The 17,572-nt window shown below is 40.6% G+C and overlaps 1 protein-coding gene across 2 annotated transcripts; it reads left to right on the top strand.

Moving 5' to 3' along the window:
• The first annotated feature begins 665 nt into the window (after positions 1-665).
• Positions 666-15,655, top strand: LOC109646992 (phospholipid phosphatase 3-like). Of its 2 annotated transcripts, none has more exons than XM_020112774.2 (6): positions 666-1,040; positions 6,445-6,599; positions 11,447-11,727; positions 11,826-11,883; positions 11,982-12,158; positions 12,931-15,655. In XM_020112774.2, the coding sequence occupies exons 1-6, from the start codon at positions 902-904 to the stop codon at positions 13,057-13,059; spliced, it is 939 nt and encodes a 312-aa protein (XP_019968333.1). In that variant the 5' UTR covers positions 666-901; the 3' UTR covers positions 13,060-15,655. The 2 variants fall into 2 exon arrangements, with proteins under 2 accessions (XP_019968333.1, XP_019968326.1); XM_020112767.2 differs by lacking the exon at positions 6,445-6,599 and adding an exon at positions 7,559-7,716 and having other exon boundaries at positions 695-1,040.
• The last annotated feature ends 1,917 nt before the right edge of the window (positions 15,656-17,572 follow it).

The following is a 17,572-nucleotide window of genomic DNA, read 5'->3' on the forward strand; positions in this document are numbered from 1 at the left end:
TATGGAACTGATATTTATGATTGTGTTTCATTTGGTGCAGCATGAATTTAAATGAAAGCCTTGGCAAAGGTATGTACTCTATTGAGCCCCATTGTAATTCTCTATTTATTTCTACTTTTACTTAAGTGAACTGTTTGAATACCTTTTCCACTACTGATATTTTCTTGCTTGAACTTTAAGTGATGTTGAAAAATGAATGTATAATCTATATGAAAGACTAAATGTCTAATAATGGTGGGGATTTAGTAAAAGAAATCAAATTCAATTCAGAAAGCACAGTTTAAAACTACCAAAGAGAGAATGTGAATGAGATTCAAGTGACGTTGGAGGCCTAATGTGCAGTTCAGTGTTTTTCCTCCATCATACTGTGCATCAGAGAGGCCCGGACTAAAGAATGGTGGGGATTTTACTTTACCAGAGTGTTTACATGACGGCACAGGAAGACAGACGTCTGCATAATTTAGAAAAACCTGTCTTAAATGTGGAAAACACACAAGTTGTGGTGCAGATCATATCCTGGGAAAAGCCTTTTTATCTGGTGACTTTGAGACTAGTGGAATCCCCCAGTGTGTGAGTGTGTGAGTGTGTGTGTGACTAGGAGCTGGCATATGGTATTAATTGAGGGGGGGAGGTCTCTGGAGGAGGGGCTTTCTTGGAAGGCCGTCACAGGACTCTCTCTACCCCCTCGGAAAGCAGCGGAGGACGGTCAGAAGTCAGCGGAAAGCGGGGTCTGTTGTGGTGGAGCCTTTTCTCTCACACTCACTCTCACTGAAGACGACTCCTCCTCAGGACCCACGTAGGAGCGTTAGCCGCTCGTAGCTAGTGTTAAAAGAAAGTCACGGCAGCGCAGTGAGGACGTTTAACCTGTTTGTTTTGACTTTATTTGCAAGACTCTTTTTAAATGCAACGCTGTTTGATATATGAGAAGACGATGGCAGCCGAGACGAGGAACGGCGGGAGTTCGCTGAACAACAATAACTGCAAAGACCACCGCAGGAGGAAGCTGCTGGTCGGAGTGGATCTGTTCTGCTTGTTCTTAGGTGAGTGTCATTTCAGAGTCAGTGCCACCATCACTGACATGTTGTGCTGCTGACAACTGGATGTGTGTCTATCGTTTCATTCAACATTGTTCACTCTGTGGGAGACTTGTGTTTAGATTAAACTACCCATGTGTTTATCTACCAGTTGATAATAGTTTAACCTTTCTTTCAATGGATTCGAAATAGTTCAATATTGTCTTTATGTGATTATCATTTTTAAATACCAAAATTGCCCATAACACCAGAGTCAAGCTATCTTAGAATATTTAACTTTAATTTAATTTGAACTATTATTTTCTTTTAGGGGGGGGGAAGGAAAATTAAATTAAACTTATTATCATATTTAATAACAACAAGCATTTTTTATGTATCACCTTTTATAGAAGCTTTCACAAGTAGTTCACAAAGGTGAATAAAAGCAAGAACACAGATCGTCAAATACAACAAGCAAAATACCACAATATCATTTTAAATCAAAAATGGCAAATGGTGCTCAGTAATGCAAAATCTAAAACAACAAATGAAGTAATTAGAAAAGAAAATGATAAAAGTAAAAAGACATTTGGTAGAAGTCAGTTTTGAGAGATGATCCTCGAGCAGACAGTCCTCATGTATTCCAGAGGGTTGGGGGGGCCCTGACAGCAGAGACCCTGTCACCCTTGGTCTTCAGTCTTGGTTTACACCTTTTGTTCGCCTGCTCCACAAGCTGAATTAATAAAGCAAAGAGTGATGCCCCATCAGCAGCTGTAGCCTACACAGTTGGCTGTTATTAATATAGCTACAAATTTTTACTTTAGTTTAGCTAATGAGTCTCCTTTTTCTTCTGCCAAAAAATGTTGTAAAGGGGGAAAACTAATTAATCATTGCCCCAGGAGGGGTACGTCTCTTTGGTCTCCACCCACACCTGTACTGTATCCCTCTGCCATTACTCCTCGCTATGTTTTCCAGAATGGTTCACATTCCACACCAGCTGGAATTCTTCTGATCTCAACATCTGGCACAATATATGTGTGCATGTTAGTGTGGAGTAATTAAGGGAAGTGGTGAAAAGGTCAGACCTGTGTGTGTGTGTGCGTGCAAGTTCATCAGCGAAGGTCCTGTGATGTTCGACAGCTGCAGTCATTGGGTTAAGGTTGTTATTGCAGGTGAAACATGTTTTCACACTGAAGTTCGAAGTCCTACAAAAGCTTTGCCACTCTCCTTAAACCTTTGACTGTTGCCTGATGTCACTTTCCAGTATGCTGTGGAACATTGATGTAAGGTAAACAGATGAAATTGATGAAACTGCATGGGAAAACATCAGACCTACTATTGTTAAAATCATAATAAAAAGGTGTTTTCTGACAATCCGTAGTTAGTTTCAGTCTAGTTTTAGTCTCTGTCGAAGGTAAATCCCTCACGATTTTCTCTGTATGATCTTAGTACCTTACCACAGAGAAGCTTGTCAACAAAAAACAGAAGTGTTTTTCTGCCAAAGATGTGGTTTGAAGGAAATGACCAAATGCAGGAAATGGTGGACCAGTAAAGTTAATCACCACTCATCCTATCACAGATTACGCTTCTACTATTGCTGCATCCAGGGATCTCTCTCTCCCACTATCTTAGTCACATCTCTAGTCACTGCAATCTCTGTAAACTAGACCATCACTGCCAGTAAAAATAACAATTGTAGGTATTAGTGGCAGTGACCCAGATTCAGAGGTGATTCGAAATAAATGCTGAGGAGAACAGAGGGCCACTGATTAGGTTCAGTTTACTGTAAGCTGTGGCAGGTGGCTTTCATGATTTCCAGTTTAATCGTCTTATAGTGTTATTGTGGGCTTTTGCCTTTGCTCAGGACTAAATAGAAGTTGGGTAATTGTTGGCCACACTGGCACCTATATTTTCAGTTGTGTGAAGACAGGAAATTAAGAGAATGATGTCGAAAGCAGTGGTAACTTATTTTGTAACGCTATGATCCCCGTGAGTTAGTGTATTTTGATATTTAGCAACAACAACAAAAACCTCAGCAAGTAAAATTGAAAGAATAATTTGGGTCAATGAAACCTCCAAAAATAATAAACATGAGCTGGATCTCAAAGTGCTGCCCAGTCAAACAGCAATTATGGACCTCAAATAGTGAAGGAGTCAAATCACAGACAAATCAAAAATCAAAATGCCACTGAGGCATCACTGATGGGTCCAGATTCAAGGAATACTAAAATGAGGTTGCATTAAATTTGATAAAAGAAACATCCAGATGTGAGATTAATATGTGATCTATTACTTGTAAGACAAAGGTAAATAAATATACTGTAGTTTAATTGAATTGTTAAAATGAAGAGAAGTTACGATGAACACGGTCAGTTGTCAGAAAGAACTGAATAATGTAACTGTAAAAGTTATTTTGTTTGTACAGATAACTGGTATAGCTATATATGTGCATACAAATGGTGTAAGTATCTGTATATACTGTGTATGTGATATTGTTATGCATAATTTATGTACATGGATGAATTGTTTGTGCAACTGTATTGTCCTTGTACTTTGTCTGTTTGTGTGTTTGTCTATGTTTATGGCATAGAACTGTATATAAAGATGGACGACATGACAGCTCTCTAAAAGTGAAGCCAAAGTGTCTTGATCACCACCTGGTGGCTGGCTGCAGTATAGGTCATAAACCCCACCTCCTCCATGTTAATTGAGTGGACATGGACCAAACTAAAAAGTCAAAGTACCACACTGATATATGTTCAACTGCTAATCGTTCTCATAAGATTGGTTTTAATTGACATTCGTATCAGGGACATTTTAGCTTCATCACTGGATAGTGGAAGGTAGTAGAGACGCCTCATCCATCTTTATACAGTCTATGGATTATTGGGGTTGTAGCTACTAAGCAGGAACAGATGAACATGAAGAATGTGAACTGTAGACCACCTTCTGTCAAAAAAACACTCCCCTAAAGAAATATGAATAGTAAATGTGGGTTCAAATGGAAGGTAATCGGCCCTTTTAGCGACTGGTAATTCAATGCAAATGTGATTTTTTATTAAACGCCAGCAGCAGGCAGACCCTTTTCCTTACTCCAGTGGAACTATGAACTAAGTTTTGCTGGAGGCCAGACTGACAGACAGTCAGACGGACAAGGTGAAGGTTGTGTGGGGGCTGCTGGGAGTAAAAACAACTGCATCTGTGTATACACCACAACTACCTCAGACATGTATACATTTATACGCCAGACAGTGAGAGATCCCTGCAAGTGGAAAATGTGTGTCTGTTTATTTTAACAGTCCCACTTGGTGTTTTGGCGAATGCTTCCAAAGTATGGTAGGGCTTTAACTCTACACTGATTCTAGTTTCCACAAACTGCAGCTACATGGAGCTGCCAGGGCTGAACTGGGAGAAAGGCTAAATAGACAAACATAGGAAACTCTAACTAGCAGGTCTTAATAGTAAGTTTTCTACCATATTTTGAGGTGCTCAGTTGTATGCTGAGAAAGTCATCATCCTCATCATTTACTGACTGTGTTTGCTTTTGCTTTTCACTTAGAAATCCCCAGTTGACTAAGCATGCTGCTTTACAGCAAAAACAAGTAGAAGACACCTGATGTTTACATTATGAACTGAAAAAAATCTCCTCCACCTTTTTGTTTGTTTCAGTTGAGCTAATGTAAAAGAAATACCCTCTCTTGCTGACTGGTGTTGTTGTTGGCAGGACAGCTTTGAGAAGCAGGAAGGGAGGAAGAGGGTAGGAGGGGAAAATCCCAAGGTGTTGTACACTGCTGATGCTGCAGTGCTACGACGGATGGACGGGGTCGGAGAGGGGCAAGAGAATAAAAAAAACTGCTGAATGTCTGGAAGACGTGACCTGACTCACAGGGTCCTTATTGTGTTTCCTCCGTCTTTCCAATCAGTTGTTTGAGGCGCTTGACCTCGTGCAGGTTATTTTACAAACTGTGGACACAATATTTCATCAATCCATGTTGCCGCCCCTCTGAGTCTGCCTATCAGCCTCTGACCGTGGTTTGTATCAGGTCTGTGAATGACTTTAGAGCCATTTGGAGGGGTCAGGACTCAGAGGTTAACAGGTTTCAGATCCAGCACTTTGAGCCCTGTATGCTTTTGTTTGCTCCGATTGCTTTATATCAGCATTTCAGGCAGAATTTATTAAGTCTCCTGTAAGGTCTGTGTGGGTCTGTCCTTGGCCAGACTAAGCAAACCAAGGATCAGACATTGAGGATAAAAAGTACAGTATATTTTTACAGTTACAGAACTCTTTAATACATATCACCCTCCTCTTTCTATTGCCCGTTCAGGTATTTGTTTTAAGAGCGAGAATGAAAACAGGAAAGTTAATAACGTGAATCCTGCTGAATGTGGAGGGAAGGTTGGTGTTCTGGAGTTCCCATGGAGTGTCCGAGCCCTGTCTGTAACCTGAGCTCAACCCAGCTGGACCTTCAAAGGCCAGTCAGCTGTGAGTGTGTGTGGGGGGGGATGCTGAGGGACCCAGCATCAACTCAAGACTGTTGACATGTGGTTTAAGAAATCATGCCCCACCACCACCACCCAGCCATCCTGCCTTCAGCAGCACCTCTAGGCAATGACCTCTTCACCCCAGTGCTGCTTTTTTGAGACAGAGAGCGAACATGTGTGAGCGAGAGAGCTGATGTTTGTTTTTCTTTGTATTGGCAGATTGAAGATTTATTCAAAGGGCGACTTGAATGCTCCGACATCACTTAAATGCTGCTTTGATGTGATTTGAAAGTGTGTTTTCCAAACTTCTGCCAGAGATTGGAGGCATCTCCTGGGTACCACACATCCTCACTCAGATTTCAAAGTCCTCCAGTGAATAAGCTGTCCTTGCATCTGAGTCACACCCACACACTGTGTTTGTTGTTAGGAGAACAACCGCCCACCCCCACCTTCCCATCGGCCCCCCCTCAAGGCATCTTAGTGGGTCTTTTTAAGTGCACTTGAAAGCCTCGGCAGGAAAGGAAGGAGTACACTGATAATGTTTTTATGTTTTTATTTTATTTTCTTGTCAGTCAGCAGTGATGGTCTCTCTTAAGAGTGTGACACATCTAAACCTTCTAGCATAATCTCTGCCAGTTAGAAATTAATTGATGCTATTTTAAGCATTAAAGATTCACTTAAATCTTAACTTTGATTTAAGCATTAATGCCAACTGAGTTTTTTTTTTTTTAATTTTCTTTTGACAGCATCAGTGTCAGTTTCGAAAATTGGATGAAATTAATAACTTATGTCTGTTGGGAGTTTTTGTCTGTCTGTATGACTGTCTTATTTGTATTTGTCTGTGCCTTTCATGTGCTTCTGTGTTTGTCTTCATGATGATGTTGCTGTCCTCTGTTTTGCTTCAAACTGGTCTGACCTGCGCTCATCATATATCTGTCCAACCATGTAGTGTTGCTCGTTGCTGTGTTTTTGCACAAATCTCCCTTCCCACCTTACCAAAGAGGATTCTTCTGCAACGACGACAGCATCAAGCTTCCCCATAAGAGCAGCACAGTGTCCAACACCGTGCTCACAGCCGTGGGCGTCACTGTGCCTGTGGCCTCAGTAAGTCCTGGTTTGGTGCAGCGAGAGAACCAGGGAGCATTTGATGAGACGCTGTCAATTCATCCAATGGTTGGCTTGAGACACTTCAGAAGTTATGATTAATTTGACAGAATCTGACTCACACGCAGTGGTGCATACATTTTGTACCTCACTTGCTGTAAATCATGCGTGCTGCTCATTGTCTGCCAACCGTTTTCAAAGCACATCTCTGTAAGTTGCAGACTAATTTTGTACCTCTTGTAATTTTAGGGTTTTAAATTCAGGCCTTACGCTTTGCTTTTGACATTTGTCATTAGTAACTTGTATTCCTACAAGACAGTATTTGAGATATAAGGTAAATATAGTCATTTTCAGACTTAAACTCCAGAAAACTCCTACGTTTGGCATCTCTTTTTCCCCCTGAGATATTTGTATTCGTTTTGTTGTTTTGTGTCCTTTGTGTGTTAGAAACATCATCAGTGATTCTACTTGTGTCGAATCCTCCAGATATCTCTTGCAGCATTGTTTCCTTTTACCTTCAAGTGCCCCTTCATTGTCATTTGATTATGATTATTATTAAATTAATGGAAACCATTGGCAGTCTGAAGACGCAGAGTTTGGTATAAAGATAAATGATGTGCTCTGGAAGATGGTTGGCAGCAATGTAAATCATACATGGCTGAAACATACAAAACAAAAAACAGGTATGGTCCTTTAATACCTACAAAGATGTGCTCAGAAGCCCCAGTTGATTCTGACTACATAAAAAACCTGGAGTCATTATTTCTTGATTAGTCTCAGATTACAGCCACAAGATGAATTGAGCCATCCCCAGATGTCCCCTTGTTGCCTCCTTGTACCTGTGACCCCAGTAATATGCGTTTCATTAACCCACCACCTCCATCTCTCTCTCTCTCCCTCACCCATCAATCCCCACCCCCTCCATTCTCTCTGTGCCGCTCACTGCTTCTTCACACTAGCCGGCCTGCCTTTCTTGGTCATTGAGACCAGCGCTGTTCAACCTTACCGTAGAGGGTTTTACTGCGATGATGAGTCCATCAAGTACCCGGCCAAAAACGGAGACACCATTAGCGACGGTGTGCTTAGCGCTGCTGGCATTCTTATCACCATCCTCTCTGTAAGTCACCTCACTTTGATCCCTAATGTCATCACTTCTTGTTGTTTCAGCAGCCTTCACCTTTACTAGCAGCACACACTGGCTCTTCAACTAGATGTCGACGTTATTAATTCTCATCCTGAGTGCACGGTGCATCATAGTATTTCTCAGGTGGCTCTATTTTGGTTATGATAATTGTAAGATTTCCAACAATGAAGATATTTTAAAACTGTATCATACTGGTAATGTCTAAGTACAATAGCAGCATGTGTTCATTTCTTTCTCCAACCAAACCATGCACCTTACCACTGCACTCAGGATCAGAGAAATACACTTGTGCACTATCCATCACACTTAACTTTCTGTTGGAGTAAACTGAGATTATCTCTCACGATTACTGTAACAACAACTCTCCATACCTGTGTTATCAGCCAATGTGATTGGCTCCAGCACAGATAACAGCCAGTCGACAATATTTGTTCAAGGCATCTCTTCAGGGGCTTTAGATGACTCCACTGATAAAAACACACTTTTACACAGTGTTCAAGGCAAGAATGCTGCAGCTTAATTCCACCTTGCTATTATGTGTAAAAGGTATGAACGTGAAATAGGGGGGGCATTGTTGTTCCGCCTTTAATTCCGGCACTAGAGTAGATCACAGAGCTGAAACGATGTCTGTATAAAAGGGAGAGCCGGGTAGCAAAGGTGGCATAACAAGGGTACTTAACAAGGGTTCTAAAGACACATGAAGAAGTGAAGTGTTGAAATGTTTCTCTGTTTGAAATCTCCTGGGTGAAAACCGTGAGGATATGTCCACAACCTGTTCACTTTACCATCAGGTTAAATAGTTAAAATAATTATTCTGAATATGCTACTGCTCAGAGGTGGAACTTGAACTCCCCGACTACAGACCGCTCACAACTTGGCAAGATCTTAGTTAACAACTAACTACCACAGACAGCACTAGTAATACTTAAAATAACTATCTTAGGACTGGGTAATACAACTATATCCATCAATATTGCAATATATATTCCATGGATATCAATATAACAAAAGTTCAATATATAAATAAATTGCTAATGCATTGCATTGTTTCTCTTTGGCACTATTTAATACCCACATTTAGCAATGTCTCACTCTCAACAGGTACTGACACATTAGCCACCACATATTGGTAATGTGTTAACAGTGGATGAGCAGAGGTAGATTCTAGATACATCATGCTGCAGTCACTTTGCTCTGTGGCATGACTCAGCACTGCCATAGCATGTGCAGTTATCATCCGGCAGATCTGCAGTTGGACAGTGTCTGGCCTCATGGGAAGGCTTCTCCATCAGCTCTCTCCCCCCAGAGAGCAGACTGCTCTGTGGGCTCAGGGCCACAGGGGTTTTCATGGTGAGAAGGAGTCCTGGCCCCATGTTATTATGGTTGACGCAATGGTTGTTGGGTTAAATGCTGTAATTGGTGGGGTGGAATTGTGGTGAAGGCCCCAAACAAGAAGAATTTGCCAAATATCTCATTTTACCCTGGCAAAACGTGACTTTACAACCCATCACACCCCCCTGGAGCATTGTGCCAACCTTTGTGTTTACTGAACCAGAGAACAACAACATTATGTCATTAAGTACCTCATTTTATCCATGAATAGAGCTGATAATCTGAAAAGGCCACTATCTTTATAATTCATGCAAATATTTTTAAAAGAAAGAAAAACAGCGTGGTGTCAAATACAAGATGTTTGACATAATTTAGTGTCTAGCCGCCATGATTATGTTTGAGGTTTCAGTGGAACAGCGACTTATCCTACAATGCCAGTTAATTTATTCGTTCACTTGGTTAAATTTTTCACACAAGGGAAACCAGATCTGTTTTCTTCCCCTTCTCTCTCTCCCTTGCCTGAAAGCAGCTGGTCCGTATCTAGCTGGCTCTAAAGGCCTGGATGGTGGAAGCAAAATACTCTATCAGCTTGTTAAATCTCCTAAAGGGCTATCCCTCTGCAGAGTATTTCCAAGAATGAGACTTATTCCTGAGCCCCCTCGCAAGAATGTCTGATGAAACCGAGATACTAACATGAAAACAGCCAGACGTCCCTTGTGAAACCAGAGACGTTTTAGAGAGGGAGCCGGAGCAGTGAAAAACAAACGTGCCCCCGACGTGGGCCTGGTGGAGTCTGGCCACCAAAATCAGACGCGTTGCCTAGCTCAGCGTTTCTGCTGATTAGAACCAGTGGTGCCTCCCCCACTCCCTCCCGACTCTCTCTCCTGCACAAGTCTTCATTCCTCCTTTCACCTTCCTCTTTCTCCTCCTTTCACCTTCCTCTTTCTCCTCCTTTCTCCTCATTTGCATTCCTCTTCTACTACTCTTTTTTGCTCCCTATCCTCTCTTCCTTTAACTGTGCCTTCCATCCTTCCATTTTCTCCCTGGAACTTTCCCTACTTCTCTTATTCTCTCCTTTCTACTTCTATCACTTGTGAGCAACTGAGAGACAACGGGGGAGAAATGGGAGGTTGGGAAGGCGTTTTTGAGCTTGAACAGCTGTTGCGAGTTATGTCTTTCTAACTCCCCCTAAGTGAGCCTCACCTTTCAATCTTCGGTTGTAGACGGTGGTTTATTTATGCTCTTACAGAAAACTATACATGGCGGACAGTTTGAGTTGCCTCCCACGTCGCCTCACTGTTTTGTACCAGAATCAAACGGCTGAGGTGAACTCAGTTAACTATTAAATATCCCTTTTTAAAACTATTTCAGAGGAAATCACAGCTTTCCATTTGAACTATCATAATAACAGAAGTTATTTTGGTCATATTAGTGAGTTATATTCTCCACTCTGAACATCAGAGCTCTTTATGGCCTGGTCCCAATGTCCATCCCCACAGAATCATCATCAATTGATGCACATTTTCAATATATCGGCAAGAGCTTAGTGCTGTCCCACTAAAATTAGCAACAGCTTGAGGGTTTGTTCATGAATATTGTGTCCTACACACTTTCTGTAATCCAGTAATACCTCATGAAAAAACTGCATTCATATTCAACTCATGTTCTAACATTGAAAATGGAACATCAGGGAAAGTCTGAAATCATAAAACCTTGTCTGGTTTCTTGGCCTGTGGTGATGCTGTTGCAGCTGTCTTTTTGAAACTGTAAAAGTGACCTGCAGTAATTGAGCCACTGACTCAGTTCACAGAACCCTGAAGCTGCACCACCACTGCTGCATAAAGAGCTGCTCACCTGTTTATTCTAAGTTCAGTGAAGCGTGACTCAGTGCACAGAGCCCCAAACTGGAAAAACAGTTTTCATTGCCATTTCCATGAACCCGCTAGTGATAGACGTCGTTCACGTTGGTGAGTCAGAGCTGCTACAGAGCGCTGGTCATCTGAATGTATCGCGTGTCTAAATCGCACCAAATTCAACACTGCACTTACTGGGGCCCTTAACAATTCACACGCCAAGTGTGAGAGCAATAAGATCTTATTTTCTCAAGATATTCAGACAGACATTTCTGGAATTATTTGACAGAAATAGGGTTATTATTTAATTCACATTATGTGAAAAGATGCCAGTTGTGAAAGGAATTATAGGTGAAGCACCACACTTACTGTTCCATTCTTCATAAACCAACACATTATCACTGAGGACTCAGGAGATGAGAAATAACTACTTAGGAATTAGAGTAATAATTGTTGGGACTGGGACTTTGTTAAAACCATGACTTTCACTGACATCACAGTCTCTTCTGTTCCTTTAGATCATCATTGGAGAAAGCTACAGGATCTACTTTCTGAATGAGGGATCTAAGTCCTTTGTAGGGAACCCCTACATCTCTGCTCTCTATAAGCAGGTCGGTGTGTTCATCTTCGGCTGTGCCATCAGTCAGTCCTTCACTGACATTGCCAAAGTGTCAGTGGGCCGCATGCGCCCACACTTCCTTGACGTGTGCAAACCAGACTTCTCCACTATCAACTGCTCCCTGGGCTATATCACTGACTATCAGTGTCAGGGGCCAGAGAGCAAAGTTCAAGAGGCCAGGTAGTGTAATAAAAAACAAAAGTGTGTAATTTAAACTTTATTGTTTATACTGTAGATTATAAGGTGTCGTAAATCTCTGATTGAAATCTGTCCCTCAGGAAGTCTTTCTTCTCCGGACATGCGTCGTTCTCGATGTACACCATGCTTTATCTGGTGGTGAGTTACTGAATTGTTTTTAACATATACATTTGTACTGTGTATACACACTGTATGTATACACACTATATAAACCAACTATTCTGTCTCTTCACCAGTTCTACCTGCAGTCTCGTTTCACTTGGCATGGAGCCCGCCTGCTGCGCCCTCTGACCCAGTTCACTCTCATCATGATGTCTTTCTACACTGGCTTGTCCCGTGTCTCTGATCACAAGCACCACCCCACTGATGTCCTTGTAGGTTTTTTACAAGGAGCCATGGTGGCCTACTGCATAGTGAGTGCTTCCATTAAGTTTCATTTTCATCCTACTATTGAAGATTTAAGATTAAAGACTACCATTTTGAATAAATCTCTTGTAAATGTTGTTTTCTTGTGTTCCAGCTCATTATAATAATGATTATAACTTCATTTGTGTAGCCCTTTTCAAATGACAAGTTTGATCATTCAAAGACACAAAAGAAAGCAGTGCAGATCCGCCAAAAGAAAGGAAAGAAAAACTGATCTCAAAGCTGCATCTCAAATAATCTTTTCTAAAATCCATCAAGAGCCAGTTCTTGAATATAAAGAAACATGGTGTTTTTTTCATGTTAATTAAATAAATAAAAGCTTGAGTACTGTTCTCTATATGGAAAAAATCTGAAGAATATGGTAGTTATTACTTTGTTGAAGCAATTTTGAATTATTAAATGTACTTAACCTACAAGCCTGAAAATAAGATCAGGGTTTACTGAGATTTTTAGACAGAGGCACTAAAGCCCTTTGTCTTGATTCAACTGAGAAAAGTTTCTGAATTAACATTTTATGGCAGTTATTTGAATTTTAAAGGTAAAAAGGTTCACACAATTGGCTGTTGTAGAGATAACGATGCAACAAAAGAATACATTTAAAAGGAGAGAGGCTGCATGTAAATGGAAAGGACCCAATACAGTATCTAGAGGAGGTGCGCAGTGTATCTGTAGAGGAAAGGGAATTACAAAAAGAAAACTGGAGCAGGAGAATTATGATGACTGAGGAGTTCATTTAAGTTTACTCTCTCCCTTCCGCAGGTTTTCTTTGTATCAGACTTGTTTAAACCCAAAGGCAGACGTTCAACCCTGCTGCCAACCCCAGTGAAGAAAGATCTTGTTCCTCCAGCAGACATCAGAGAACGAAGCAACCATCTCATCATGGCATAGAGAAGACTGCTAACAAGACTGTATATAACCCTGACCTGTGCCATTTAAATCACTACTATAGCCACTGGGCAATACTGGGTAAGGTAAAGCCCAACAATCTGGATAATGCAGGCAGATATGGAATCTTGAAAGGACGAGAGGAGGCTATGGAAAAACAGTCAAGCCAGTTGTGCCTTCTGAATGGAAAAGATCATCTTTTTCCTCAGTCTCACCAGACATTTTAATGTGGAAAATAGAAAGAACCAGGGATACTTGTCCCTCTTCTCCTGTTGTGACAGAGATCTGCCTTGTAGATTCTACTCTGTCAGGGCCTCTCTATGGACCGACGCCTGAAATGAAAATGAGAAATGGCAGCTGCAAACAAAGTTGTGTAGCTTCTCCCCTCAGCTTCTTTCAGCATGGGCGCTACAGTCATATTGCTGCCTCTCACTCACTGTGTTACTAATGCAAACAAATCATGCAAAGAAAAAAAACAAATTCCTTGATTTGAGGAAGGATTCTGTTTTAGTTTGGTTTTAATACAAACATAAGCATCGTACGTACATGTGATTTATAGCACTATTTTAGCTAAACTCAGTACTGTTTGTCACCACTTGAATGATCCTGAAGTGAAGCTTTTGGAAAGCTTTGTAAGCTTTTATTATGTCCATAATGTAGGGCACATGAGTTATTGTAGGTGGAAAGTACAGTGAAGGTTTAAATGGTGGATGTGGGCCTCTTTCTGCTGGCTGGGACGAGCCCCCACTGAGCCATTTAATGAAATGACTGTGTTATATGTACCAGACGGGTGCTCACAAGTGTAAGGTCAGAGCGTGCGGGTGTGTGAGCATCGGGTGTTTCACTTGTGTGTATGTCGCTGTGTGCCTTTTGTGTGTGTGTGTGTGTGTGTGTGTGTGTGTGTGTGTGTGTGTGTGTGTGTGTGTGTGTGTGTGTGTGTGTGTGTGTGTGTGTGTGTGTGTGTGTGTGTGTGTGTGTGTGTGTGTGTGTTAATGTCATGTCTATGTACTTCAGCGTTTAAAGCCTACAAGTTTGCCTCTCTCCAACCAGAGAACAGGCACCTGCCCCAACAGACGCGTGTAAACTCGAGACTGGAACACTGTGGAAAAAAAGCATAATCATCAGTACATTACTGTTATAAATCAAAGTGATCATTCACATCACTGAGAAATCCTATGATATACTGTATGCGATGCAGACATTTAGGCTACATCCTCACTGCTTACTTTTCGTTTGAAAATGCATCAGCTTGGTTGCGGATACTCCTGGTGTCCACACTACTCCAGAGAGCCGCTGAAACTGAGAAGTTATTAGATGCTGCTGGCCCCATTTTAGTTTGATAGTCTGCATCATTTCATTCTGGAGGGGCAGAAACAGATGATTGGAAACGATGACACTCACAACCACTTGCTGATTGGATCATTTCGGTCACAATGTAGTATTCGCTTTGGTCAGGCTCCTATCATATAACCACATACCAGAAGAAAATAACCGGTATTAGCCTCAGCTACTAGTTTAGAACCCAACATGGATAATCAATTACAAGCATTGCTGACCCTGTTGTCTTTCCTAAAAGCTTTTGTGCAGTTCAATTCTCCATTTTACAATGATTATTATATTACAATGATTATTTTACAATGTAATAGGACGCTTTAGCCTTCCTGTCTACACTGGCATGCACATGCCCAATGTATGTGACTGGTCAACTGATGTACGTTTTCATGTGTGTTAGTTACGATGCAGATTTAAACTGATACAGACAAAAACGCTCATGTGGACAAAGATCGTTATAGCTTGAAAATGCTGTTTCAAATGAAAACAAGAGGATTTAGCCTGACATGCTCCAAAGCAAGACAGAGACTAGAGCATTGGTTAGGTACAATAGCCTTTCTGTACCAAAGCACAATTTAGCAAAACCGTAAATATATATATCTATATATATATAGATATATATATATATATATATATATATATATATATATATATTTATATATATTTTAACTGCTTAATATTTCATTAAGTCTTTTAAACTAATGCGACGGGGCACGCAATGAGGCTGTGTATATCAGACGAAAATCATTACATTGAATTTAAAGAAATAGTCATGCTAATGTGTTTACATGATATAAATGTAATTTAGCAAGAAAATTAAAACCACTGACTGAAAGCATCATCTGAGAAAAACTTTAATCTGACGTTGATATGGAAACTAGTCCTTTCTTTTTACGTGTCAAAAAATCATTTTCAGAATCAGATCATTCTGCATCCTTACATTGTAAAATACTGTGTTGTGTGTGTTTGTGTGTTTGTCAGTTTATCCTTTTAAGAAACACCCACTATGACTTTGTGTCAAGACCTGTGTAAATGTTAAACATGCTGCTTTGAAGAGGTAAATCTTTGCAGACGTCATCCAGTATAGTTGACAACTTGTGAATTTTAAGTGTTAAAAAAAACAACTAAGTTCTCAACTTAGACAACTTCAGTACATTTTTATTAAAAATGCCTTTCGATATTTTTGTAATGCCATGTGATATTTTGTACAACAAAACTGTAAGACATATCAAAGATAAAGTGTCTTTATTAAAACCAAAAAGCTCAAGAGCAGCGTACTGTGATGTATTTTTTATTTTTTGTGTCATACATGACAGAAGTCTTTTTGACTTTTCTTTTATAACTGAGTCAGCCAGTAAGTGTGGTGAGGAGATCTGGGTGTGGGGTGATGGCAGACTTAGTGCTCAACTTCCTGTAGGGAAATAGTGTACATTCCAGGCTTTAACCCCTCTCCCCACTGGCCCTCTGGAATAATATAGACTCCACACAGAAACTATTCCAGAGTGGCAAAGTACATTCACACATGAGAATGCTTAGGAGCAACATATATATATATATATATATATATAAATGAATTTAGTATCGACCATCCACAGGTTGTATATCGTACAATACAAGGTTCTATGCCAGCATATCATGAGCCGGGTTTTAGGCCCATGTGCACATGGGCCATGGTATCCTAATCTGATTTGTTTCACTGTGGATCAGGCAAGTTGCCCAGAAGGAGATTAGAACTGATTAGTTCAATAAACTGCAAAATGTGTTTTGTTTGTATGGCCATATAATGCTATTGTGTACCAACCTATGGATGGTCTATCTACACTATATTCAGTATCATACATATAGTTTGTGGATATAACGCACCCTAAAAAGATAATACAAGAGACTAAAAGCCAATTATGTTGCTGATAGATTTGTTTTAATTTGTTATCAGATGCCATAAAAACAAAGTGAAACGTCATGAATACATCATGCGTGTCTATTGGCAATCACTACAACACCAACTGCCTCCTATGCTCCTTGCTCTATGCAAGATGGTGGTGTTGGTATCCAGGATATTTTGGCTTCATTTCTGGATAATGGGAGGTAGTCTGTCTGCTTAACATCAACCTTTAGCATTGTAATTATGAGCATTAGCATGCTGATATGAGTATTTGGCTCAAAGCTGCAGATGTGCCTCATGAAGGCACTGATGTGAAAGACCAGACTAAATATGACACTAGTGTGTAGCGTTTTTTTATGTTGTGATCAGAGTTTTGACCAGAACTTAATAAATGTTTCCTGTGGGGACAATATTACAAAATAGGGTGTATGTAACTCGGATATAAAATTCTCCAGCTTTTTCGGCCTCTTCCTCGTTCCAAACCAAACATGGAGTGTTTGATCTGAGTGATCGAATGAAGGTGTAAAGACATCTCTGCTACCAAACATGGCAGTGCCTTTACTTCCCTGAGTGGTGCTTTCCCTGTCCAACAAACGTCCACATCCAGTGCCGAAGGCTTGACATATTGTTTGTCTTTGTGAACCAGTCTTGACCCACTCCATTAAACTATCGTCGCTAAAAGATTTTCTCAAAGATATAGTCAGCTGTAATTGAAAGTGATAGAGGCTGCATGAGTGTATTTTTAGTATTCACCAGACCAACAAATGGCTCAGCCATGTTTCTTCATGTTTTCAGCTGGACCCATTTTCCTCATCGGGGTTCAAAGAGGCTTTCTTGATCAGCAGTGCTTAACATTGTAATAGTGGGATCCTTTTCATGTGGTTTGGAGGAAAAAACTGTTGTTGTGTTTTCCCACTGCAGTTTAGCCCCTATTATTTGTGTAGTAATTACCCTGTGTGATTTACAAATTCCTCGCATGAACTCTTAGTGCAGTTGTGGTTGCTCCGTAGTGATCAGTTATTCTCTTTCTTTCTACACACACACACACACACAAACACACACACTCTCTTTCTCTTAAATTCCAATTTCTTCTCTCACCAAAGCCGTTTTAAAACATGAATTAAAAAATTGTGTCCAAACATTTTTCTTAGTTTGCTTTTCACATGTGAGGAATGCAGCAGGAGATTGTCCAGGTCAGACACTGTTGACACAAAGACAGGAAAATGTCCAGAACATTCATGCAATGATACTTGGGCAGAGCCTGCAGGAGGCAGGACATGACATATACATTTTTGTTTCCAG

This window comes from Paralichthys olivaceus, chromosome 16, assembly GCF_024713975.1.
Source record: "Paralichthys olivaceus isolate ysfri-2021 chromosome 16, ASM2471397v2, whole genome shotgun sequence".
NCBI lineage: Eukaryota > Metazoa > Chordata > Actinopteri > Pleuronectiformes > Paralichthyidae > Paralichthys > Paralichthys olivaceus.